This window comes from Raphanus sativus, chromosome 2 (assembly GCF_000801105.2).
Source record: "Raphanus sativus cultivar WK10039 chromosome 2, ASM80110v3, whole genome shotgun sequence".
Taxonomy (NCBI): Eukaryota; Viridiplantae; Streptophyta; class Magnoliopsida; order Brassicales; family Brassicaceae; genus Raphanus; species Raphanus sativus.
In genome coordinates this window covers 18,087,324-18,113,346 of record NC_079512.1, presented here as the reverse complement: position 1 = coordinate 18,113,346, position 26,023 = coordinate 18,087,324, and the positions used below count along the sequence as shown (strand labels likewise).

General features: G+C 32.4%; 4 protein-coding genes across 4 annotated transcripts; 3 read left to right on the top strand and 1 right to left on the bottom strand.

The window, feature by feature from the left end:
* The first annotated feature begins 252 nt into the window (after window positions 1-252).
* Window positions 253-7,498, top strand: LOC108839713 (disease resistance-like protein CSA1). Its single transcript, XM_018612490.2, is given in 8 exon segments — window positions 253-1,045; window positions 1,912-2,078; window positions 2,081-2,968; window positions 2,971-3,047; window positions 5,366-5,455; window positions 5,458-5,682; window positions 5,771-6,661; window positions 6,727-7,498. Coding segments are annotated over 8 exon segments (3,462 nt in total). The 5' UTR covers window positions 253-542; the 3' UTR covers window positions 7,348-7,498.
* Window positions 7,499-8,101: 603 nt separating this feature from the next.
* Window positions 8,102-8,652, bottom strand: LOC108840227 (50S ribosomal protein 6, chloroplastic-like). Its single transcript, XM_018613061.2, has one exon. It carries the CDS (start codon window positions 8,594-8,596, stop codon window positions 8,276-8,278), a length of 321 nt encoding a protein of 106 aa, XP_018468563.1. The 5' UTR covers window positions 8,597-8,652; the 3' UTR covers window positions 8,102-8,275.
* A 4,820-nt stretch (window positions 8,653-13,472) lies between these two features.
* LOC108842158 (cation/calcium exchanger 1) lies at window positions 13,473-16,015 on the top strand. Its single transcript, XM_018614988.2, has one exon. It carries the CDS (start codon window positions 14,114-14,116, stop codon window positions 15,842-15,844), a length of 1,731 nt encoding a protein of 576 aa, XP_018470490.1. The 5' UTR covers window positions 13,473-14,113; the 3' UTR covers window positions 15,845-16,015.
* Window positions 16,016-23,154: 7,139 nt separating this feature from the next.
* On the top strand, window positions 23,155-24,598 carry LOC108836487 (probable F-box protein At4g22165). The gene has a single exon (XM_018609642.2). The coding sequence runs from the start codon at window positions 23,266-23,268 to the stop codon at window positions 24,430-24,432; it is 1,167 nt and encodes a 388-aa protein (XP_018465144.1). The 5' UTR covers window positions 23,155-23,265; the 3' UTR covers window positions 24,433-24,598.
* The last annotated feature ends 1,425 nt before the right edge of the window (window positions 24,599-26,023 follow it).

Below are 26,023 nucleotides of genomic sequence, written 5' to 3'. Positions count from 1 at the left end.
TTTGGATCACAGTTCAATATAGTTCAACCGAGTCAAACCTGATTCAATAATTCGGTTCAACATATTTTAATACTATATAAATTTTAAAGTAATGTTAGTAAATATGATACACAATTAAAATATAAATAAATATCAAATATAAAACATTGTAAATATAAACTAATTTTTTGTTATATAGTTAAATTATTAATTTTTGATGGTTTTAAAAGTTTTTATTCAGTTAAATAGTTTTGAGATATACGAATCAGTTATTAGAATCAATCCGGCTATATAACTGATTCATAGTCGAACCTGATCCAACCATCGGATCGGTCCGGTTTTAAAAACACTGACCGAAACATTTACGGTGGATATCTATCTCGATGTATTCCCACCACCAATAAGATTATTAAAAATAATTAAAGAAAAAGAAAGAAAGAAGCATTGACTTGTCCTTGGGAATGGGAAGTCTACTAAAATCTACTGCAAAATAGATCACAACGTTGGGTAGTTTTGAGAAAACTGAAACCAGAGGAAGTGTCAAAGTTAGGAAATTTGTTGCCATGGCACGCTCTTCCTCTTTCTCTTCCTCTTCCTCTTCCAGGGTTAAGGGAGAAGCTGTGATACCTCAAGACCAAGTGTTCATTAACTTCCGTGGAGTCGAACTACGCTACAACTTCGTCAGCCATCTCGAGAAATGCTTAAAAAGAAATGCTATCAATGCCTTCATAGATACTGATGAAGAGATGGGCCAAGAGTTGAATGTTTTGCTCAAAAGAATCGAAGGGTCGAGGATCGCCCTAGCCATATTCTCTCCTAAGTACACCGAGTCGAATTGGTGTTTGAAGGAGCTTGCCAAGATGAAAGAAAGAATGGATCAAAGTAAGCTCGTTGTGATTCCTATCTTCTACAAGGTGGAGCCTGCAACTGTTAAAGAATTGAAGGGGGAGTTTGGTGATAAGTTTAGGGAGCTGGTCAAGTCTATTGACAAGAAGACAAAAAACATATGGAAGGAAGCTTTAAAAGCTGTTCCTCTCTTGATGGGCTTCGTGTTGGACGAGAAAAGGTAAACTCCTACTTATGGTAATTAGACAAGATCTTCGAAACTAAGCTAGAATCTGATAGGAGTTGGACTCAAACTAAAAGACTTGGTCGTATTTCAAAAGTATTTATTTATTAAAAATTGAAAAATTGATAAAAAAGAGAGGATCTTGTAGTCAGTGGTAGTGGACGGGCTTTGAATGCAAACATATTTTGAATTTTATCTTCCTGTTGCGGAAATTAAGTCACATTGTTATGTTTACAATGACTGCGGATACGTTTGTATGAAAATCCGGAAAAAGATCTGTCGCGAGTTACATCTCCCATCTGAGATCAGATCTTTATCTTTAATAGATCCAGATTTAACCATTTTATATTCAAAAAAAAAAAATAGAACGAGAGACTATAAGAAGTTAATCTCATTTGAAATATTAAAAAACTCTATAAAAACATCACGATTTTGCTAAGTTTTTAATATCCTAATTTTTTGCTATCAATTTCAATATTATAACTAATTATTTTATTTATTTGATACACTAAATTTTGATTTTTTGATCATTTGAATACTCAAAATGTATTTATTTTAGTCAGAAATATTTATAAGTTTCATATGATTTTTTTTAAAATCAAATTTTAAAACAAATCTTGAAAAATTTTAGTTTTGTTTTAAGTTTTACAAATAAAATTAACTAAATTATAGATAATTTTTAAAATTTAGAAAACCTTAGTTTTGTGTAAAAATAAATAAATTTTAAATTTCAGAAAATAAATTAAATGTGATATTAAAACTAAAACTATAGTTATAGAATTATAATTTTTAAGATTATCAACATGGGACCTTTCCCATATTCTTCTTATCAGAAACATGTCATCTCACTCATTTTACCGCAGCTATGAGGGCGAAATCATCACAAAAGTAGTCGAGGAGGTTAAACAAGTGCTAAACAGGCTTTCACAGACTTCTCTCAAACCCTCAAAATGTCTTGAAAAATCACCACATAGACACCCAAAAGGCCATGAAAGCTCTTGGGGAATCCAACACCGACTTAAGCAACTGGAATAAGCCTTGGGTTTGAAGAGACAACTCGTATTATTGGTGTTGTTGGGATGCCTGGCATAGGCAAAACCACTCTAGCTAGGAAGCTATACGAGAAGTTGAAGAACGAGTTCTTGAACCACGTGTTGATCCCAGACATCCATGAAATATCAAAGGAACATGGGTTGGATACCTTGCCCACGATGCTCTTGGAAGATTTGTTGAATGTTAAGGATCCCAACATTGAGACCTTACAAGAGGCACACCAACCTTACAAAGACCAACTACTAAAAACCAAAGTACTTCTTGTTTTCGACAATGTTACTAGCAAGAAACAACTTGATGCTCTTCTCAGCAACCGCAACTGGATTAAGCGGGGAAGCAAGATTGTCATTGCAACAAGCGATAAGTCGTTGATACAAAGTTTGGTTGATTATACTTACGAGGTGCCTAGATTAACAGACAGAGACGCCTTGCAACACTTCAACCATTATGCATTTGATGATGATAAAGGAGGAGATCATGCCCTAAACTTCTCAAAGCTCTCTAAAGATTTCGTGCATTACACGAAAGGAAACCCACTAGCTCTGAAGATACTGGGCGCAGAGCTTCTAGGGCAAGACGAGACACACTGGGAATTAACACTAGCTGCATTGGCTCAACAGCATAAAAGTCCACCAGGACAAAGCACAACGAAGATGCTTCACAATGTTTGGAGAGGGAGCTATGATGGATTGAGTCAAGTACAGAAAGATACACTACTTGATATAGCGTGTTTTAAGTCGCTAGATGAGAGTTATATAACGAGTTTATTGGATTCCGATGGCCTTAAGAATGAAGTAGAAGACCTAGTGAACAAGTTCATGATTAATATTTATGCTGGCAAAATAGAGATGCATGATTCGTTGTATATGCTACTGCTACAGATGGAAAGGGACGTCATAGGTTGTGGCACCATCACGCAATAACTAATGTGTTGGAGAAAAATAAGGTAATAGTCTAATACTAAAACCTTGATTGTTACTTATGTTTTCATTTCCCTTCTCTTTAGAAGTAAAGTACCCTTAAAAACTAAATCATGTTTTTTTCTACACAATTAGTACACAAGAGAAATTTCCTAAATTAGCATTAATTAAAAGTTAAGAATACATTTTTGTTTTATATTGAGTAGGATTTAGAGTTTAGTATTAACTATTAAGTGGTTGGGTATGAGATAAGGATTTAGGAATTAGAGTAATTTAGTGTTTTTCTTATCAAATTAGTGCTATTTTGCAAAAAAAAAAAAAAAAAAAAAAATCATTGTATGCAGTTTTTAGATAAAACTTAAAAGTGTTAATTTAGAGATTGGCCATTTAAATAAAAACTAGAGTTTGATACGCACACTCGTGTGGATATTTTTATTTTAAATATATATTTTTGATATTATCGTAGACATTTTAAATATATGATTTAAATTTAGTGTTATATATTGTAGAAATCTATAATCTTAGTATTTAAACTTTTTATTCTTCATTATTAATATATAGTGATTTGTTATTTTTTTCATTTAATGATTTGTTTTATACATTTCATATTCTTATTTATTGTTATTGTTTATTAATACATTTTTGAGTTCAATACATAAATTATAATCTGAAATAATCAAATATATAATCTCTTTTAATATATCTTTTTAATTTTTACAATTTGCATACAATACATTTTAAAATTTATTTAGTTATACAGTAGATGAATATTTGTTAATGATCATTTAATATTTCCATGTTGTGTTTAAAAAATAACACTTTAACATCTATCACTTTAGTATTTTGCAAGATTTTATGAGTAAATATATATACTGTTATGTTTAAATAATCTAGCTCTATTATTTCAGTAAATTGTATACATAGTAGTATCTATCATATTATCTTAGTAAATTTTATTATTATATGATATTTTTGATGTTATGGTTTTAAGTTTTATGATTTTATAATTAAATTAAGATTTTTAAAATATTAGATTTCTGTGGATTTTTACAGCATAACTTTTTGTGTTGCATTTTTAAAAAGACATATATTTTAGCATATATGATTTTATTTTTTATAAAATTTGAAATATTACCATTTTTAATATTTATTTTTACAATTGTATACCTGTTCAAGAGACATTTAGAAAATTACACAGTTATTTATTTTATCTTTTGGAAGATTATATATATGGTTTTTGATTTTTTGTCACTGAACTAATTCAGTATTTTAGAAGTAAAGTACCCTTAAATAACCAAATCATGTTTTTCTGACACAATTAGTACACACGAGAAATTTCCTATAATTAAAAGTTAAAAATACTTTTTATATTGAGACCCCAGCCATTAAAATCCCGAACTTTCAAATTAAAGCAAAAAAAAATCTCAAACTTATGTTTGAGTTAAAAAAATCTTCAACTTTTAAATATTGGTCATTTTAACTATCATATTTTGTTGATTCGGCCATTTAAGAAACTTGAATAGTCAACGGTTGAACTCAATTACAAAATAGATGACGTTAACTCTCTAAACGATGTTGTTTTAAAAAATTAGTCAAACGACCTTGTTTTACTGTTCTAAACACTTAAAATATTTTTTTCCATGAAACTAAAGATTTCATATTTCTCACTCAAAAATGAGGAAGATGAAGTCGATTTGCGGTTTTGGTTTCCCAAAAAGATGATTTGAGTGTTTACAAAAGCAAAACTACGTTGTTTGATTAATGTTTAATCATCTTTAAAACAATGTTGTTTAAAGAGTTAACATGTTTCTATTTTTTCAATCGATTCCAACTCAGTTGACTATTCGGGTTTCTTAAATCGTCGAGTCAACAAAATATGATATTTAAAATAACCAATATTTGAAAGTTAAAGATTTTTTTAGCTCAAACATAAGTTGGAGGTTTTTTGGCTTTAGTTTGAAAGTTCATGGTTTTAATGGCTTTTTTTATTATATTTTATATTGATTAGGATTTAGAGTTTAGTATAAAGAGGCTTGGTACGAGATAAGGGTTTAGGAATTACAGTACTTTAGTGTTTTTCTTATCAAATTAGTGATATTCTGCAAAAACAAATATCATTGTATATATGCAGCTTTTGGATAAACTTTAAAAGTGTTCATTTGGAGATTTGTCTGTTAAACAAAAATGTTTACTTGTTTCTTTAATTCAGTCCAAAAATATGTTATGGGGCCTTGAAAAGATTATAGTTTTTTTCTAAAATGTGAGTTTTCTTTACATGTAAACATACGTTGACATACTTTCTTGCCAGTGATTTTGTGTTGTTGTTTTGCTACTGGTGTAACAGGGAGCATCTAATGTCAGAGCTATTTTCCTTGACTTGTCTGATATAACAAGAAAAATGAGCTTCCACAGCCATGCTTTTGCCAAGATGAGCTATATCTACGATATCTCAAAATCTACAGCTCTCAGTGTCCTCAAGAATGTGACCGTGACATTAAACTAAACTTCCCTGAAGGACTCCAGCTACCACTGAATGAGGTGAGATGTCTCCACTGGTTAAAGTTCCCATTGAAAGAAGTTCCACAAGATTTCAACCAGGAGAATTTGGTTGATCTTAAGCTTCCTTACAGCAACATTGAACGAGTTTGGGAGGAAAACAAGGTGCTTTCTCTAGTTTCTGCAAGTGTTTTTGTCTGAATCTTTGTGTAATTAGTTGATTTTATATTTATTTTCTTTTTTTTTGTGCCAGGAAGTATCAAAACTAAAATGGGTCAACTTGAATCACTCAAGGAAGTTGATCACTTTAAAAGGGTTAGGAAAGGCTCAAAATCTACAAGAACTAAATCTTGAAGGCTGCACAGCATTGAAAACGTTGCATGTGGATATGGAAAACATGAAGTGTCTTGTTTTCTTGAACCTAAGAGGATGCACAAGTCTTGAGTCTCTTCCACGGATTAACATAATGTCTTTGAAATCTCTCATCCTCAGCGACTGCTCAAATTTCAAAACCTTTCAGGTTGTTTCAGATAAGCTAGAAGCTCTATACTTGGATGGCACGGCAATAAAAGAACTTCCTTGTGACGTACGGAACCTCCAGAGACTTATCTTATTGAACATGAAAGGTTGCAAGAAGCTGAAGAGGCTCCCTGACAGTCTTGGTGAGCTGAAAGCTCTTGAAGAACTTGTACTCTCTGGTTGCTCAAAGCTCAAAGAGTTTCCAGAAACTGGAGGAAACATGAACAGTTTAGAGATTTTGCTTTTGGATGAGACATCTATAGAAGAGTTACCAATAATATTTTCAGTGAGGCGTTTATGCTTAAGCAGGAATGAAAGAATCTCCCGCCTTCCCAATCTGATCAACCAGTGTTGTCGACTGCAATGGCTTGATTTGAAGTATTGTAAGAATCTTACACATGTTCCTCAGCTTCCACCAAATCTTCAGTGTTTAGATGCACGTGGCTGCAGCTCTCTGAGAACAATTGCGAAACCAATGGTATGTTCTGTCCCAACAGAGCAGATCAACTCCAAGTTCATTTTCACTAACTGCAACAAACTGGAACATGCTACAAAGGAAGAGATTTTAGTCTATGCTAAACAGAAATGTCAGTTGCTATCAAGTGCACTTAAACGCTGTAATGAGGTATCTCTCTTCTTCCCTGTTGTATAACTTTGTTGGAAGAGAGGTTGATGACTTTCCTTTTGCAGGGTTGTGTTCCTGAGATATTGTTTGATACTAGCTTCCCTGGATGTGAAATGCCTTCATGGTTTTCTCACGATGCAATTGGATCTCTGGTGAAGTTTGAATTGCCTCCACATTGGAATCACAATAGGCTTTCAGGGATAGCCTTATGTGTTGTTGTCTCATTTCAGAACTGTTCAAAGCATGCCAGCTTGACAGTCAGATTCACTGGAGAGGGCTCTTCCACCAGCATTACTTGGAAGGTTGGAAGTTTGATTGACCGAGACACTTTTGAGTTAGATCATGTCTTTATTGGCTACGCAAGCTGCTTAGACTTTATCAATCTTTCTGAAGACCAAGGACCTCGTGAATGTGCTCCTATAAAGGCATCACTTGACTTTGGTGTGACAACTGGTACTGGTGGGGAAGGTAGGTTTGAGGTTTTGAAATCCGGTTTCAGTTTTGTGTTTGATCCTGAAGAGACCAAAGCTCCATTACCAAGGAATCATGACGAAGTCAAAGGTAAAACAAAAATAAACGGAACTCCAAATGCTAATGGTTGTTTCAAGGATCAGACAATTAATGGATATAAATCTCCAAAGGGACAGTGTCCGAGTTACATCACATGTCAAGCACATTCTTCCTAACACAACTGGTTTTGATTTCACTAATTTGTATTAGAGTTATCTGCTTTAAATCCAATAAAGATCTTGCAGAGTATTTTTGTTTTCAAACTGCCTATACATTGAACCCTTTGTATTGGTATCTTCATTTTTTGCACCTTTCTCTCTTGGTTAATGCTTCCAGGTCAAACAGAGGGTTTAAAATGGGTTCAAAGGGGTTAATGTTGTTTAATTCAGAGGTATGTATTAGAGTAATGGTTTGATATGGTTCAATGTATTGTATTGGTTATCTCATTCAGGTTAACTAAAACCTACAGTATATAAAAGATCATACATTGTAACTGACACTTTAACGTATATAAGACCATCTCTAATGGTCACCTCTCTTGCTAGTATGGATGGCAAACTCTGTTAGAAAATATTAATTCTTCTTGAACAAGACACACAAAGGTTTCACTTATGAAAGAGAAAGAATGTCGTGCTCTGTTTTATGAAGAGGAACACAGAGTACACTAAAACTTGTTTATATTGAATATGAATTAGACTTGTTGTTTTTACATCACGACAATAACGTTTAAATAGTATAACATACACGACTCAACAGATAGAACTTATTGTTTAGAAAGACATGACTCTTCTCTAAACAATTTAACTCTTGGATGTGTAACTAATTTAATACAAATCAATATTACTAATCTTACTAACTATACAAATGCTTATGTAATTAGAAACTCAATTATATTCAACAAACTCAACACAGACCAATGCATAGATTAAAGAATGAGAGTGATCAACCATTTAAATTTCAGACACACAAACATATAAGAGGGGGCCCACAGAATAACCAGACAGCAGGAAGAAAAGAAAAAACTGATAACACATTAACAGAAACAGAGAAATACAATATGCTTTCAGACATTATTACAAACAGACCAGCAGATAACACTCATAACTATGCGGCGGCGCCTGAAACCAAATCTCCGGCGGAGGTGGCACCACTGTCGTCGGAAGAAAGAGCGAGCGGAATCCAATCCGGAGGGAGAGGAGGAAGAGGAGCATAAACAGTAGGCTTTCTCTTGATGTCCCAAGGCTGCGTCTTCTTCGGCCTCGTCTTCCTGTGATGAGCCGTAGATTTCTTCTGCGGCCTCGACGAACACTCTATCACCATTCCCAATCCTCCTCCGTTTCCCAGTTTAGGAATTTGGAATTGGCGGAGCGCAGGAGAAGCAGCAACAGTGACGTTTCCAGTGCCAAAGATCGCTGACAGAGACATTGTTTCGTCTAATCTTTCTGCTGTAGTGGAAGTGAGTATGAGACTTCGGATTAACGACACCATATCTTCTTTAGGCCTTTTCAAGCTTTTATGTGGGCCGTTCTCATAATGGGTATATAGTGGAAGATGTATCCCATAGTTTTAACGGCCCATATCTAATTTTTTATGCTGCAAGCCTGGATATAAACAATTTAAAATTTACTTTAGCTTTTGAGTACACATTAAAAATATGTATAGTTTATGCATGGGAAGTGTTAAGAAGAAAGAAGATAATGTAAATACATTAGCTATGCTATTTTAGAAATGCATTACATATGTCTTGTTCGAATTTAGATGATGGCGTAACAATAACTGTGATATTAGACATCATGATATTCAAATAGTTCCAAGGCATTTTCATTTTTCGTGTCCAATTATCTAGTATTAAATAAATAGCTTTTATTTCTTTTAGGAAATTTGAACAGTCTCCGATTTCAAAGGAATTCTTGGATATCCCCGGAGAAACTTATTTTTGTAGCAATTTAGATTTTAATTTTTTTAGTTTTGGTGTTAGTTTGACTATTTTTTCTTAAATACCTATGCGTTTTGAATTTTTGGCAAGTGTAAAGTTATCATTTTAGTTGTAACCGGGTTATAATATCGATATTATATGGTGATCTTTTGAGAAAGCGTACAAGAAACTGAAGATTACACGAGATGCACTGACATTCTAGTACATTCATTTTGTTTTAGTGGCTATTAGGGATTGTCAATGCTGCCAAAGCGATCAATAAATATATATCATGTCCAAACCATTTATAATCATGGTTATGTATAAATAACACGCCTAAATTAGGCTTCAAACTAACTACTATCACCAACATAACTACCAGTTTCAGTTCTCCACTCTCACTCTCCTTTCATTTCCAATTATTATCTCTTTATCACTTACTTTCATTCATTTCTATGTGCATAGGATCATCACCTCTTGTTTTTGTCTGTCTACAAATAACTTTTTTGGTTTCTTTATATTCACTTATTACTACATATCTACACATCAACAGCTCAGCCATATAATTTATCGTACAAGGGGATTCTGTCGATTAGACCAAAATTGGGCATCACAAACCTATGGTATATGTGCTTTGAAAACCTTATCCTTATCTTTAATACCGTTGAAATGATAATAATCGTTATATAAACCTAAACCAAATTTGTTTTTCTGATGCATGTATATCAAGGACCTGACAAACCGAAAGAAACATTCGTTTTGATTTCCAAGTTTAAAGAACTAAAAAAAAAGTTTAAAGAACTATTCCCTCTGTTTTATATTAAGTGTCATTTTGACCCATTTTTCTTGTTTCATAAAGAGTGTCATTCTACAATATCAATGCAATTTATACAACCTTTCAGCTCAAAATTAATTGTAAAATGCATCGATCTTATAAATAAAACTATTTATCTAAAATACTATTGGTTAGATATGTGATATTAATTAAAACATAAATGCATTTTAATAAATTTCTTAATATGTGTGAAAAGTGTCTAAGTGACACTCTTTGTGAAACGGAGAGAGTATAGTATATAGATTGTATAGTTCCCAAATTGTTGAATTTAAACAAACTTAACTTACTAATATTTATGATTTCCTATGATTTCCTAAATTTCAGACCTTATATCTAAAACAAAAAGATGGTTAAAATGAATATCATGCAAAATAATATAATGAATATGTCATTTGTGATATGTCTATAGTTGTCTGTTTTACAGGTAAGAGTCTTGTGTGAAGGCCTAATTTGAGCAAATTTCAGCCATGTGGTTGCTTCTGGGGAATAAATTTTGGTACATCGAGAAGAGAAACATAAAAATCGAGTGTTCTCGTGTTCTTAAATTTATTGCGCTTTCTTATAAACCGGAGTATGTTCTTGAATATATAATAAGAGTTTATATTTTGTACTACACTGCCATGCCAGCTAGATAAAAATATCGAGAATCTGAAGACTTTTTTTTTTACTTCTCAATATTTTAGCTTCCCACCGAGGTAAACGTTCGGCTTAAGACGCGTTTGTACGATTTTCGGTGTTTGATGGCGGATCTGGTTTTGGCGAGTCGGGTTGTCCGACGGGTGACTCAGTGCATGTGACGGCTTCGCCTCGGGATGATATCCCGTTTTGGTGCGGTGACGTTCTCAGACGAAGGACGCTAAGTGGTGATAGATGGTGACTTCGGTAGTTTTGGAGGAGATCTCGGAACTTTTCCGATGAAGCTCTCCGATGGAACAAAGGCTAGGCGAAGGCCGATGGATGGGGTGTTTACAGTTTCCGGTGAAGTCCCGGCGAAACAACTGTTTGTTTTCGTCTTCTCCGACGAAGACTCGGTAGATTGGGCCACGGTGCGGTGGCGGTTCACGAAGCGGTGGAGTACACAGGACACGTGTTCCTCAATGGTGAGGATGAAAACACGTGTCCCTTTCTTTGATCAACCATGAACACGTGGGCCGAGTGGTTCTGCACGTGTTGGGTAATGTTTGTTGGGCTTCGACCCATGTTTTCATGTAGCCCTTTATGTTTTGGGCTGTTGATGTAATATTAAAGCTTGTAGTTTCTGGGCTTTGGGCCTATTTTAATAAAACATAATTTAGATGGCAAAAAAAAACAAAAGAGTACCGATCCTTGGTGGACTAGAATATGACAAAAATCATAAAAATGTGCGACTTTTTTACAAGATTGTACGTGCATGTTAGTTTATAAATGTTAGTTGGTTGTTATGATGATATGATCACGTATTCACGTGCCATGTGCTATAGATTTTTGTAGCGCCTCTCGTTTATATTATTGATCAAGATTTTTATAACAACTGCAAAGTACTTTTTTTTTGAACTTTAACTGCAAAGTACTTTTGAGAATTGGTTAGGAAGAATCAAGGTTTGTATTACCCAATTCAAAATATTGACATGTTTTGTTAATTTAATTTAAAACTTTAATTAATTTCAAATAATACGTATTGATAAAGGTGATTAGTTGTCCAATCAATATACTCCATAAAATGCTATGTACCACTAGGTTTGAATCTATACATATATTATGGACTGAAATTTAGTCTTTGTATATTTATTAAACTGTTATTTATCTAATATTAAAACAATCTTGAAAGTAGGAAATTATAATAGACGAAAATATTATTCATTGACGACAGAATCCGATTTGGACAAAGAAAATATTGGTCATATAATTTCCAAAAAGTTAAAGGTAATATATCTAACTATAAATTCCAAAAAAAAATTATTTTTAATAATTTTATGGTTTCTAAAATCCCATGATCTATAACTAAAAATATACACTTCAAATATATATATAAAAAAGAAATATGCCAAATAACACAACTGCCAAAGATAAGAGAGGAGGTAATTTTCCGAAAAAAAAGAAAAAGATGAGAGAGGAACTAATATGAAGACAGAGCATCTCCAAAGGTTCACTCTATTTTTTACTCTAAAATAGAGTGACTCTATAATAGAGATGTAGTTTGCTTCAATGATACTCTATTTTAGAGTAGAAAATAAAGTGATGAACAAAGAAAAACAATTTACTCTATATTTAGAGTAAACATATTTTTCACTTTATTAGGACATCTCCAATGGTACACAAAAATTCACTCTATATTTTACTTTAAAATAGAGTAACTCTATTATATAGTTGAATTTGCTCCAATGATTCATTCTATAATAGAATTACTCTATAAATAGAGTGAATTATAGAGTAACTCTATTATAGAGTGAACCATTGGAACAAATCCAACTCTATAATAGAGTTACTCTATTTTAGTGTAAAATATAGAGAAAATTATAGAGTGTTATTGGAGATGGTCTTATAAAGTGAAAAATAGAGTACCATTTGAGCATTTCTTATTCTAAACTCTATTTTAGAGTGAAAAATAGAGTGAGGTTGGAGATGCTCTGGCATCATATTTTCAATCCTCTCAAATCATGGATGAAATTATTCAAAAAAGCCGTCGGTTTCCGACAAAAATAAAAGAAGCCGGCGCGGCGGTCCGAAATTTATCGCCATGATCTTCTCTTTGTTTGTTTGTATCATCTATCAATTTTTACATATCTTTACGGTTTAATTAGTCGTGTATTTCATTATGCAAGAAATCAAATCATAAGAACATGGTGGATTTGATCCCAAAAAAAAACATGGTGGATATGATTACGTTTGAAAAGTCATGATCAGTTAGGATTACGTCGCAAAAGATGTCTCCCTCTGTGATCGGCCAAGATACTTCTTAATAATAACGATCGACCTTTAGGTTTGGACTTTGGAGTTTTCTCCATTTTTATTTCTTTCAAATTCTAGTTTTATATATTAACTATAAACCAATCACATGTATATTTCCATCAGGCATATATAGCCATATATATATGATATACTATTTAGTTTAAGTTTTATACCAAACAGTTAGGCCTAAAACATTAGGTAATGCACAGATTTTGATAGCCGTAAAAATACAAAAATCTGCAAAAAAAATCCTAATTTTGATGTTTTCAATTTTATTATTTGTAGAGACCAAGTATAACCTTTGGTGATGATTTCGACCATTATATGAAAACTATTGCAGCACTTGAATAGTTATGCTTTACTATGAACATGCTTTTATGATTTTTTATACTACTATTCTTCGAATATTAAAGTTGGTTAACAGATTTTTTTTTTGTCGAAAAGTTGATTAATAGATAACTGCAACATTTCTACCATCATAGTTCATACCCAAAAAAAACATTTTCTACCTCGTTCTCAGACTTACGTATTGGCACAAAATATCCCAACACGTGTGTTTTACATGCTTCGGTGACACACTAGAAATTGGACTCCAAGTTGGACCATATAAATATAAAATGATGTCACATACGAGAGTATCTCGTAAAAATCAATAATGGATAAACAGATTTTATAAAAGAAAAAAAAACTTTAGGCATGTTCTTTTGGCGAACGCCGTAATCAGCGGCAGCGTCTGCAATTTAACCTATCACCACCGGAAAAAACAGACAACCACAGCACTCATAAACAAAGCCAGCCTCTTTTCTTGACGCTGCGGCAGTCGCCGAGGAATAAAAGGAACGCTGAATATTTCAGCGGCAACTGAATTCCATATATTGCTCTTCCTGCAGTTCGCTAGCGTCTACTTTGATTTTCCTTGCGTCAATTTTAGTTTTCCGATCCGTTAAATTTGCTTCCTCCGCTGTGTTATCTTCTGACGCTGCCGCTGGTTTCTGCGTTTATCAACTTCGATTTTTCTTCCTTGTGTGAATAATTGAATGTAGCCTCCCCCAGGACCCCCACTCAATTTTTCTCATAAAAAACAATAGCTCCAAAGTCCACCTACTCACATCCGCATGAAAAGGAATCTTGTATGTTTCAAAATATTAACCATCCTAAAGTCTCACATAAACAAATAAAAAAAGATATTATGTTTTCTTTATTATATCAAAAAACCTAACACCCCTCATCATTACTCCCACTTCAAACCAATCTGCTTCCTTGAATGGCAAGTCTCTTCTCCTCACCTCTCAGCTCACGTTCTCTCTCTCTTCTAATCAACCTCTTCTTCATCTTCCTCATCTATCTCCATTTCGCTTCACCAAATCCTCCTCCCTCAGGATCCATCAAATCCCTAAACTCTCTAGCCGGCGGTGACAATGACAGCTGCAGCCAAGGACTCGCAGCCCTAGACGACCAGCGTTCCAAGTGTTCTTACGTTATATCTCAATCAAAATGTACCCCACAAGGTTACGTAGACTATCTCAAGATCTTCTTCTGCATCTTCGGACAGTCCCCTGTTTTGGGTCATCTAGTTTTATCCCTCTGGTTATTTGTTCTCTTCTACTTGCTCGGAGACACGGCCGCGAGTTACTTCTGTCCTTCTTTAGACAAGCTATCTAAAGTCTTGAAGCTATCTCCCACGATGGCTGGTGTTACGCTTCTCTCTCTAGGGAACGGTGCGCCAGATTTGTTCTCAAGTGTTGTGTCTTTCACTAAGTCGAATAATGGTGATTTTGGACTCAACTCTGTTCTAGGCGGTGCTTTCTTCGTCTCTAGCTTCGTTGTCGGGACGATTTGCTTGTTGATTGGTTCTCGAGATGTCTCTATCGATAAGTACAGCTTTATACGCGATGTGGTTTTTCTTCTGGTCGCTCTTTGTTGTCTCGGTTTGATCGTCTTCGTTGGAAGAGTAACCATATGGGTTGCACTCTGTTACATTTCTATTTATCTACTCTATGTAGGGTTTTTATCAGTTTCTCATTTCTTGGGCAAGAAACCTATATCCGGTCAGGTTCTTCGTACTAGAGAGGATTTAGCCGAGATGGGCGTCCCATTGCTCAGCTACATCGGTGAGGAGAAACCGATTCAGCCGCAAAAAGTTGCTCAAGAATCAAGAACTCAAGAACAAGAATATGAGATTTTGGTTCTTGATTTGCCAAAGAAACAGCCGTCTTGCTTCTCGGTGCTAGTGAGCATCGTAGGACTACCTCTATATCTCCCCCGGCGGCTCACGATCCCCGTCGTCTGCCAAGAGAAGTGGTCAAGACCTTGCGCGGTTGTTTCCACAGCCATCGCACCTGTTCTACTAACCGAACTTTATTGTTCTCATTACACCGGGTCCAAAAGCAACCTAATCATGTACATAATATCTGGACTTATCGGGTTATTCCTTGGTTTGGTAGCGTTCTTGACCACGGAAAGTTCTCGTCCACCAACGAAATTCTCACTGGTTTGGCTTCTAGGCGGTTTCACAATGAGTGTGACATGGACATACATCATAGCACAAGAGCTAGTCTCGTTGTTAATATCATTAGGGAACGTCTTTGGTATTAGTCCTTCCGTGTTAGGACTAACCGTCCTGGCATGGGGCAATTCGCTAGGCGATTTAATCGCTAATGTGACCGTGGCAGTTCATGGAGGGAACGATGGTGCGCAAATAGCACTTTCCGGGTGTTACGCCGGTCCGCTTTTTAACACGGTGATTGGACTAGGTGTTCCACTTGTTATTTCCTCTTTGGCTGAGTATCCTGGGGTGTACATCATTCCAAGTGATAATTCGTTGCTTGAGACACTAGGATTCTTAATGGTAGGCTTGCTTTGGGCACTTGTGATAATGCCAAAGAAGAAGATGAGGCTTGATAGGCTTGTCGGTGGCGGCTTATTTGCTATTTACTTGTGTTTTCTATTCTTGAGATTGGCTAGGGTCTTCGGAGTCCTTAATATCGACAAGTGAATTTTAAATATTGTGAATGTTTAGAATTTTGTGTTTTTTTTTTGCAATAGTTGTTTACTGTTAAAGAAGAAATTTGCAAACAGATGATAGTTGTGGGTCGTATGTAATTCCTTAAATTTTAAAGTGTTGTGAATATTGAGAGTGATAGTTATATTTGTTTGTTGCTGAACATTCAGTTTCTGTCAAACTCACTTACTAGGAATAGGATTAAGAAAGTATTGGCATGTTCTTCTAGGTTCATTGTTCATGGATTGTAAGTATATACAGTATACGTCATTAGTATTTCATTTCTACTGCCAGTCAAAACTCACACTGCAAGAAAATATAGTGATTTCTGGTCCTGACAGAAAAAAATCCATAGAAATTTTTTGACGGATTTTCGGTTAAATATCGATGAAATAAATGTTTGTTGGAATTAAATTCGTCTAAAATCTGTTGGTATTTTCTGACGAATTTCAAACAAATATAAAAATACAATTATTTTTATTAATTTCATTGGAAATTAGTAGAAATTTTTAGATATAATTAATATTTAATTTGTAGGAAAATTTCATATTTAATAAATCCAACAGTAATCCATCAGGAATTTCCAACAGATTGCCGACGATTTTAGTTTTTGTGGTTTTAAAATAGGTGTAAATACATAATTTGATTCATTAAAGATCATGTTTACCATAATAAGGTTCAAAACTCCATATGATATAACATGAATATTACCAACTTTACATAAAGTAAATCAAAATAATCAAACTCTTATGTAAATGATTTTGAGAATTTTTCCATAGTACTTTCAAATATATTTTACAAGTGATTCTGAAGGTATAAAACGGTCATAAACGGTTAATACAATAATACCCACTTGTAAATTGGGAAAGAGAAGCAAATTATTAAAAAAACTTAACTGTATTATTTAGTAGTGATATTTCGGCGCTACGCGCCGGATTTTTATGTTTTTTTCTTACTTAAATTTATAATTTATTATATGGTTTTAGTAAAGAAAATATGTAAAATGAAAATATGTAAAAATAATATTTTCTGATCTTTTTATAATGATTAGCGACCGTAATATATTATTTTGTTTGAAGTTATTTAGTTCAAAGTAAAATAGCATAAGTAGTTGTTATTAATCGATTTAATAAAAATAGAATAAAAATTAATAGTCGTTAAAAAGTTTTTTTAGTTGGAATCTTAAATACTCGTGTCATAGACTGAGCTTTCTTTTAAAAAATGTTTAAAAGTGTTAAACCTAAGAAAGTGATTAACGCATGTAGAAGCACCACCTGAGAAAGGAGATGATGCATAAGAAAACTGCTACTTTAAAAGTAAAAAATCATTAACTGGTAAACTGAAATAAGAAATTGGTGTACCTTCCCATTAATCAACAATATATCAACCCTAATATCTTTCACCTTTCTTAACATTCCAAACTTGCCAAAATTGTTGTAGCCTAGTTTGAACATCTCTACACTGATTTGTCTTTAACTCCGAGCAATGAAACTGGAAATTCGACAATGATTGAATTGGAAAAAGTAAAGGGAGTATCGTCCGAACTCTCACACCATCTATACATATACAATGAAACTGAGAAAACAGGAACTAAAAAAGCATTCAATAGGAGATAGTGAGATGAATGTGATTTCTGGATTGATTATATGAATGATTACGTCGATTGCGTTAAGGAAGGAGAATTGTAGAGGCTATATTCTCCATCGTCAACATCAAATACAAAAAAATTCTATAAACCAGTGTTTTGAAATCCGACTCGAACACTGAATCAGATGATTTACCGAATCACTGGATCATTGGATTAACCGCATATGAATTACGGGTTACTAAATAAATTAGTTTTATTATATAATAATATATTAGCTATGAAAATAAATATATATAAAAACTAAAGTTAGGAATTTTAAGTGTATATACAAAATATTAAGAAATAGTTTAGACTATTTATAAAAGTTGTAACATAAGAATTATGACATCTAAAAAAATCAAGACATTTTCCAATCCAAAATAAACCAGAATTAAAACATTATTGTAATAAATTGTCAATAACAAAAATAAACTAATATCAGATCACATCAACTAATTTTAGTTTTCTCAAATTTTAAAACTTACCAACAATTTTTTTCTAAATTTGTCACTTCATCATTTTTGGGATATTTTTCAAAAAGAGCATTCTCTAATTTATTATAATCAATTTCGTCAGATTTTTCTTCTTCAACAATCCAAACTCTGTTTTGTAATTCATATGATCATATGATTTTTTTTTTGATCTGTAAATTAAAAATGTAATGATTTGTATTAAATTAAACTAAAAAAAAAATTACTCACCTTTCTTCCCAAAGTAAATTGTAGTGTAGGGGAATAATAAGTCTCATCTTGCTTTAGTCTGTTTTACGGACGTGCAGCTGAAGCACAATCATGACTCACTTTTTTTGCCAACGTTAATTGTAGTGTAGAAGAAGAGGAAGACGACAATAAAACTGAAATTTCAAAATTTTAATTAGAAATTTAGAATATAAAAATATAACTTAAACTAAAAATAAAAATTATCTATTGGTTCAACCAGTGCTGCAATTAAACCCAAACTCGATTTCTATTGGGTCATAGATTTATCAGTTCAATTACGGATCTGAGTTACATTCAAAACACTCTTATAAACGCTTGGACATGTATTAAGAAAAAGTTTAACCTCCCCTCCCCCATTTATTTCACAACTAATACCAAAATTCATTAAATTTAAGTTGAGAAAATATTTTAATTATTAAAAAGAAAATGCCACATGGCATTTTTCTCCCAAGGAGATAAAAAGCCTACTTTATTAGTATAGATAAATATTTTTACAGTTTCATAAGCTAACAAAAGTTCTCTATTGTTGAAGTGGTAAATGCAATATTGATGTAGTTAAAAGTACATAGTTCAATTCTTTATATATATGATTTGCCTATTATATAACTTTTTACTCATTTATTTAAAAAGGGGAATATCGTAATTTCGTTTTCATCTTCTTTCTAGACCTAATTTTTTTCTTCTGTTCGCGGCAACCATTGTTTTCACTAGAGCTTCTGAGGATCTCATCACGAAATCAATTAGATTTAATATTTTCAAAATAAAACACACAATCCTCACGTGTTTCCAATCCAAAAATAACAAATCTGAGTATTTTTTGAGTGCTTACGAGATATGAACAAAACAAGACTTCAATTTGACGCTGCATTCTGTTATTCAACGCCCGTTGTTCATAATTGGTTCGCTCATCATCCGTGGAGATCGGGATGGCCATTCCACTTGCATGGATGATATTGAAGGGTATAATGATATTAAATAAAATATAAATACTAATTATCTAAATAGTTATTTAGAAATTTTATCGGGACGAATCTAAGTTGAAAATGTCTTTTTTTTTTCAATTTCCTCTTATTCTAATCTTCACATCAAACTATTTTAGAATATACTCTTCTCTATATTTGTCTTTATAATAGCAGTCACTTGAAAAATTATTAGGGAAAATTGGAAAGAAGAGACACTTTTAACTTAAGTTTGTCCTAATAGAACTTGTAGAGGATTATTTGGATAAATAGGATTTATATTCTCTTTAATACCATTTATGCCCTTTAGTTAACCAAATTAATTTTATTATTTCATAATTTATTTAAGCTTTAAAGGAAAAATAGTAAAACCAGAAAGTAAATATATGTATTGCGTGACATAAAAAGTTGGAGAGCTCAAGAACAGCCGCCAGCCTTCGTTGATTTTTTTGTTTGTGGACGTTCTTCGCCGCCACCGGAATGACTCGTCCCCTGTATTTTATTTCCTCTTCACCTTTCTCATCATCTCCTCTTTGTTTCTTAACAGATCTAAAAATTTTGGGGATTGAATTTTTAGATCTACAGATCTTGAGTTTTTTTCTTTTTAGTTTCTGTTTCAGATAGTGCTGTTTTGGGTCAGTTTGTTCGATTGCTTCGGCTTGGCTTGTGCTTCATATTTTTATCCCATATGTTTTATTTTCCTTGACAGAGATGTTAAAAATCTGAAGCATTCTTGTGGGGTTTTAGTGTTTGTCCTTTTTGTTTTTGTTTTTATCGGTTTGTATTTCATCTAGTATATTTTTTCAGTTTCATCAATCAAATTCAGAAGGCAAAAAAAGAAACAGAAAGTGAAAAAAAATTGTTTTTTTTCTATCTTGTGTTGAAAATAGATTATATGAGTTAGATCTATAAAGTTTCAACTAACTTAAGTACAATAATAATGAAACTAATGAAAAATCTGAGAAAAAACTTGAAACCGCCATTTTTGGAAGCAGATAATAGCAGGTCAATGTGGAGAAGACGATATGCAATTTATTATTTTGCCCTTCATTAAATAAAAAAGAAAAAATAAGACAAAAAGGTAAAGAGGAGGGTTCGAACTCAGATTATTTGAGCAATATGACGACCACTTACCATATGAACCGGCGTAAATCATTGCTTATATATGCATCCTCTGTATTTATACTATATACATTCGTAAAAGCTTATAAAATATAAGATGAAGAAGAGTGAGATACAGAGTACGAAAGAGAGAATGATCTTTGGGCATCCATTCACGAGATTTAACATGGATTGTAACCATGTTGTTGATGGAGAAAAGAAAAGATAGGGCGATGAAGAAAAGAGAAACACAGAGAATGAAAAGAAAGGAAACATGGGAGGAGGAGAAAAACGTGGGGTGTCTACAAAATATTCTCTCAGATTTTTAGAGTAGATTTAGGAAAACATCTATAATCGAAAATGGAAGTTTCCATATTTTTCGGATTTGATTAGAATACGTATTCTACCTCACCCATAACACAGTACAATACGTGGGAAGCCTATTCTTCCTTAGACGTCATATAAGGTAAAAAGTAGAAGACTATATGACACAAAACTACGTAAGATACAACATAGAGTTGAGGCTATATATCGTTATATAGCTGCAGGTAGACTGAAGACATGTTGCTAGATTGTAACGTAACAAATTCTATCTCAGATATAAGGTAGAAGAAATTTTAGTTTACGGTATATACCCAGGATATATCTATGTATAAAAATTAGTATCTGATTTCTAAAAGAAGTAGACTACCAGAATTTGTATTCTAACCTAGGTTAGAAGACAAAATAAAATATGATTCCCCACTTAAAAAAAATAATTTTAAACATATATATTGTCATACCTATGTTTTTAATAGTTTTCATATTTTTTTACATTTTTAAAGTTATGGTTACTATTTTTTCCATGAACGAAGGGTAAAACATGTCCAGAATTGCCAAAAGTATGAAAAATCCTAAATGGACAAACAAAAATTTAAAGTGTCTCTTTTTTCCATTATTATTGAGTTATACCAAAAATAAAGAGAAAATTGGTCTCTATACCCATAACTACTCTCCTAATTTGCCACTTACCCATCTAACTAAACAACACTATTCTTTTCCACAAATGCCCCTATACTCTATTTGATGTGCTACATCTAGCTGTCTCAAGTGAAGTCAGCTTTCTCATTTTTGTCTTCTTCTTCCTCTAGTTTCACGCTCTCTTTCTTCTTCCATTTTATCTCTAATTTCATTTTCTTCTTGAATCTGTAATTGCATCGAAATAAATCAACCAAATTGCACATTTTTTTTTGTGAATTCTTCTTATATATCGTTCTTTTGTTTTTTTTTCGTTTCTGGTTACCGTGAACCAAAACCCTACATATATCTGAAATCGAACAAGAACTTGGTAGTTGATTTCGTTTCAAGGAAAGGTGATTCAGTAAAAAGCTTACTGTCAGCGGTGAGTTCCTGTCGATCATTTTCTTCAGTTGGGTTGTTTGTTTTTTTCTTCTGTTGTCAGATCTGTTGTTTCGATTATTCGGTATAGGAATTATAATTTGTTTCTCAGGTAATTTTGTTTGTGTATCCACATCTGGTAATTTTGTTTTGATCTTTATCATTATCTGTGTTCTCCAAAAAACATTAATGTTAGCACGTTAAAACATATATATATATATAAGTAAATATATTTGTTATATGATACAATTATTGTTAACATGCTAACTTGTTTTATAACATGGTAACTGTTTTTATTTTGCTCGTTAACTTTAATATTAGCTGGTTAACTATATATTTTATCCATTAAATAATGTATTAAATTGATAAATAATACTAAATTATAGTTTATTATTAAGTTAATGATTTGTTTAAAGCTCTATAAATAAATATAACTTGATAACAAAATTTGTAGCGTGTAACAAATAGTATTTCAATGTTAACAAAATTTGTAACATGTTAAAAATATATTTAGTCGCTAACAAAAAATGTAAAGTGTTTGATGGAAATTCATCCTATATGTTTTATCCATTAAATAATGTATTAAATTGATAAATAATACTAAATTATATAGTTTATTATTAAGTTAATGATTTGTTTAGAATTCTATAAATAAATATAACTTGATAACAAAATTCGTAGCGTTTAACAAATAATATTTCAGGTTAACAAAATTTGTAACATGTTAAAAATATGTTTAGTCGCTAACAAAAAATGTAAAGTGTTTGATGGCAATTCATCGATAAGTTATCATGTTGTTAATTATATACATAAAGAAAAATACTTATCAGGTTTTCATTTTGTATAAGATCATTACCACAAGCTTACTTTTTTTTAGCAACTCCACAAACTTGTTTTCTTTATTGAATTTTTTTCGTTTTTTTTTTCTGTTGATTTTTTTTGAGATCTTAACAAAAAATTTATTAAAACTTTATCACGGTTTGTTTGGATCTAATTTAAAATGATGAAAAATTAATCTTAAAACTGGGTTTTGTTTTTTTTTAATCTGTAATCTTGATTGAAAAATGAAAGAGAAGAAAAAATAAGTTAGATCAGAAGTGGAATATGAAGAAAAAAGAATAAAAGAAAATATGCTGTAGGAAGAAAAATGTGGAGTTTGAAAAATAGGTGGAACCAGAGGAAAAAGATATCAGATGAGAGGAAAAAAAGCGTAGGTTAAAAAAAAAGAGACTGAAAGGCATATTCGTCATCCTGGTGAATAAATGGTATGATCTAATTGCTTTAAGTCAATGGATAAATTGCCAATATAAGCTTCTGATATGGGTATTTGACCAATTGTCCCAAAAATAAATTCAGCAAGTGCGATGGATAATCACCGCAATTCTAACAAAATCAACCAGCTCTCCTAAAAATCTGTAAACGTTTTTTTCTCATTTATACAATCTTTATAAAAGTAACAAAACCGAATTCACCGGTTGGGTGGGCCTATAAAGCCCATATACACATGACCAACTTGTTCCTAGTTTAGGTTCGAGTGGGACGGTCTTGTTGTGTAATAAGTACGGAACTTCTGAGGGTGAGAGTAAACACAATTCAACCGTCTCGATTTTATATAAAATCTCTCTGCTGAAGATGGAGGAGAGTCATGAGCGTCTCAAATCCTGGTCGGAGCTCCCTTCAGATCTCCTGAATTCGCTGTTGGAACGCCTAAGCTTTGCTGATTTCCTTCGAGCTAAATCCGTATGTTGGTCTTGGTACTCCGCTTCGAGACAATGCGTGCCCAAAAATAATCACATCCCCTGGCTCCTTCTTTTTCCCGAAGATAACAGCAACAGTTCTTGCACCTTGTTTAATCCCGAGGAGAAAGACAAACTTTACAGGACGCAAGATCTTGATTTGGAACTCCCAAGGCGTTTTTGTTTGAAGAGCTGTGGAAGTTGGCTCTTGATGCAAAACCGTTTGCATAATCTCTACGTTGTGAATCTCTTCACCAAGGAGAGGATCAATCTGCCTCCTGTGGAGTCACAGGATGGAACGACAAAGCTGGAGCCGGCCGTATTTGGGTTTCGCATTACACTTCCGGACGGAAGTAAGGCGGCTAAACCTATGCACATACGATCCCCTGTGTTTTGGATTGACGACAAAACCAAAGATTACGTAGTTTCGTGGGGACTTGGAACCTGTTGTGTGGTCTATTCCAAGAAAGGATATAACTCTTGGACTCAGATCCCGGAAGCTTTAGATTGTTGTGACATGGTTTACAAGGATCACAAGCTTTACTTCTTGAGTTATTTCCGTGATTTGAGGATCTATGATTTTTCAGGAGAGATTCCTCAACAAAGCTTTTGTTGTACATGCGCTTACGTCGAAAGATTTGTGTCGAATGGTCCCAGACGTCCTCGACAACCAAGTGACAGGAGAATACTTTGGGCCACAAAACTTGTAGTCACAGTGACTGGAGATGTCCTCAAGGTTGAAACAATCTTAAGACCTGTCTCTAGAATCTGGTCGTTCCGTCTCTTTAAAATATGTTCATTAGGGCTCTTTAAACGAGTTCGTTCCTTGGGCGAAGAGGCAATGCTTCTGGATCTAGGCATCACTGTGCTCGCCAATAACAGTGAGGGAATCTGTAGAAACTCCATCTACTTCAATGGTAGTCATAACAGCAACTCAAGTGATATCTTTCTCTTCAATCTCGAGACACGGAAGATGGAGCAGCTACACAAATTTGATTTATCGTCAGATCAACTCTCTGGAAATCGATGGTTCTTACCAAGTTTCACACAGGCAATGGCATGATTGACCTAAACTATGTCTCCCTCTTCAATATATTGTTTTACTGGATGAATATTACTTGCCGTAAATAAGTTTTATATATTTTTAAAATTCATAATAATATAAATTTGTTGAGAAAAATCAATGGAAATTTTTGGTTGGTTAATAATGGAAGAATAACATTAAATTTTGTTATTTTATATTTGTTTTCTTAACACGTGTATCTCATAATTATGAAAAAGTAAACTTTTAAAAAGAGCCTACCATATGAGTTTTTTTTGGATTTGACTAGTTGTGATATATATCTAATATTTAAATTTGAAAAGATTATAGTGTATTGCTTGGTTATATAATATGAATTTACTTTAGGATATTAAAAATATTATTATTAGGTATAATTTAGTTGTGTACACAATTAACCAACAGTACTAGACTAATTTTAATACATTCTGAAATATAATATAAGAAATCATGTAAAAAATTTCAAGACATTGGTATGTTTATTTATTTTTATATTACATATAATATATTATTTAATAAATTTTGGGTGCCAATAAATATATGTACATTCAAATAATTTGAAAAAGTTTAGGATATAGATAATCATGTTTGTCTTATAGCTATAAATTCATACTCTCATGAAAATAATGTAAAATGCAATCAAAATAATATTATTTCATTATAATAAACTATAAATTAGATTTCCTCAAGCCCAATATTTTATAGATATAATACATAACTTTTCTTGAAGATATATTCTTAGAATTATGTTCTAACTTTTAATTTTATTATAGATGTTTCCTAAGGATACAATATATGTAATACTTATAATAGATGAAATTAATCTAACGACAACATACAGATGGAATTTGGGGTGGGTGGGTGGGGAGGGGGGGGGGGGGGGGGGGTTTGTCATTGGTAAGGAAAATTTTATGAACTTTGAAAATTTCAAGAGTTATTGGTTTATGAATTTTAAAATTCTTAGTAAACTATCTTGTTATTGATTTAAGAATTTTCAAAATCTATTCAAATGCCTTATTGTTCAAAATATTTTGTTATTATTGATTTTATTATTCTAACTAAATTTAGTGTTACTGGTAGAAGAATTCTCTACACTTTTATTCATAAGACAAAACTTTTAAAATATCATGTATATCCATGAGATTTTAAAAATCCATGTGATTAAAAATCTAAAAAACAAAATAATTATTCTTACCAAATATCTATTGAACATTCAATTAAAATTATAATCCATTACATTTTATATAATTACTTTTAATGTATTAATTATTTTTTTATTTTTTTATCAATAAATAAAAATAACATATGAATTTTTAAACAAACATAATATAGATAAAATTTTTGATAGAATATTCATTTTCTCATATTAACATAATTTTTTATGTATCTTTATTGTATTACTTTTAACAAACAAACATGTTTTGCGAAAAATAAATAAATAATCATGCTATATTGAAAGAAAAGATTTCTGGAAAACTTTAAAAACATATATATATAATATACTTTACAAAAGGAAAGACAAAAAGGGAAAAATACAAATTCATGAAAATATGTGGCAATCTAGAAAAGGTTATGATCAAATTTTATAAGTCAA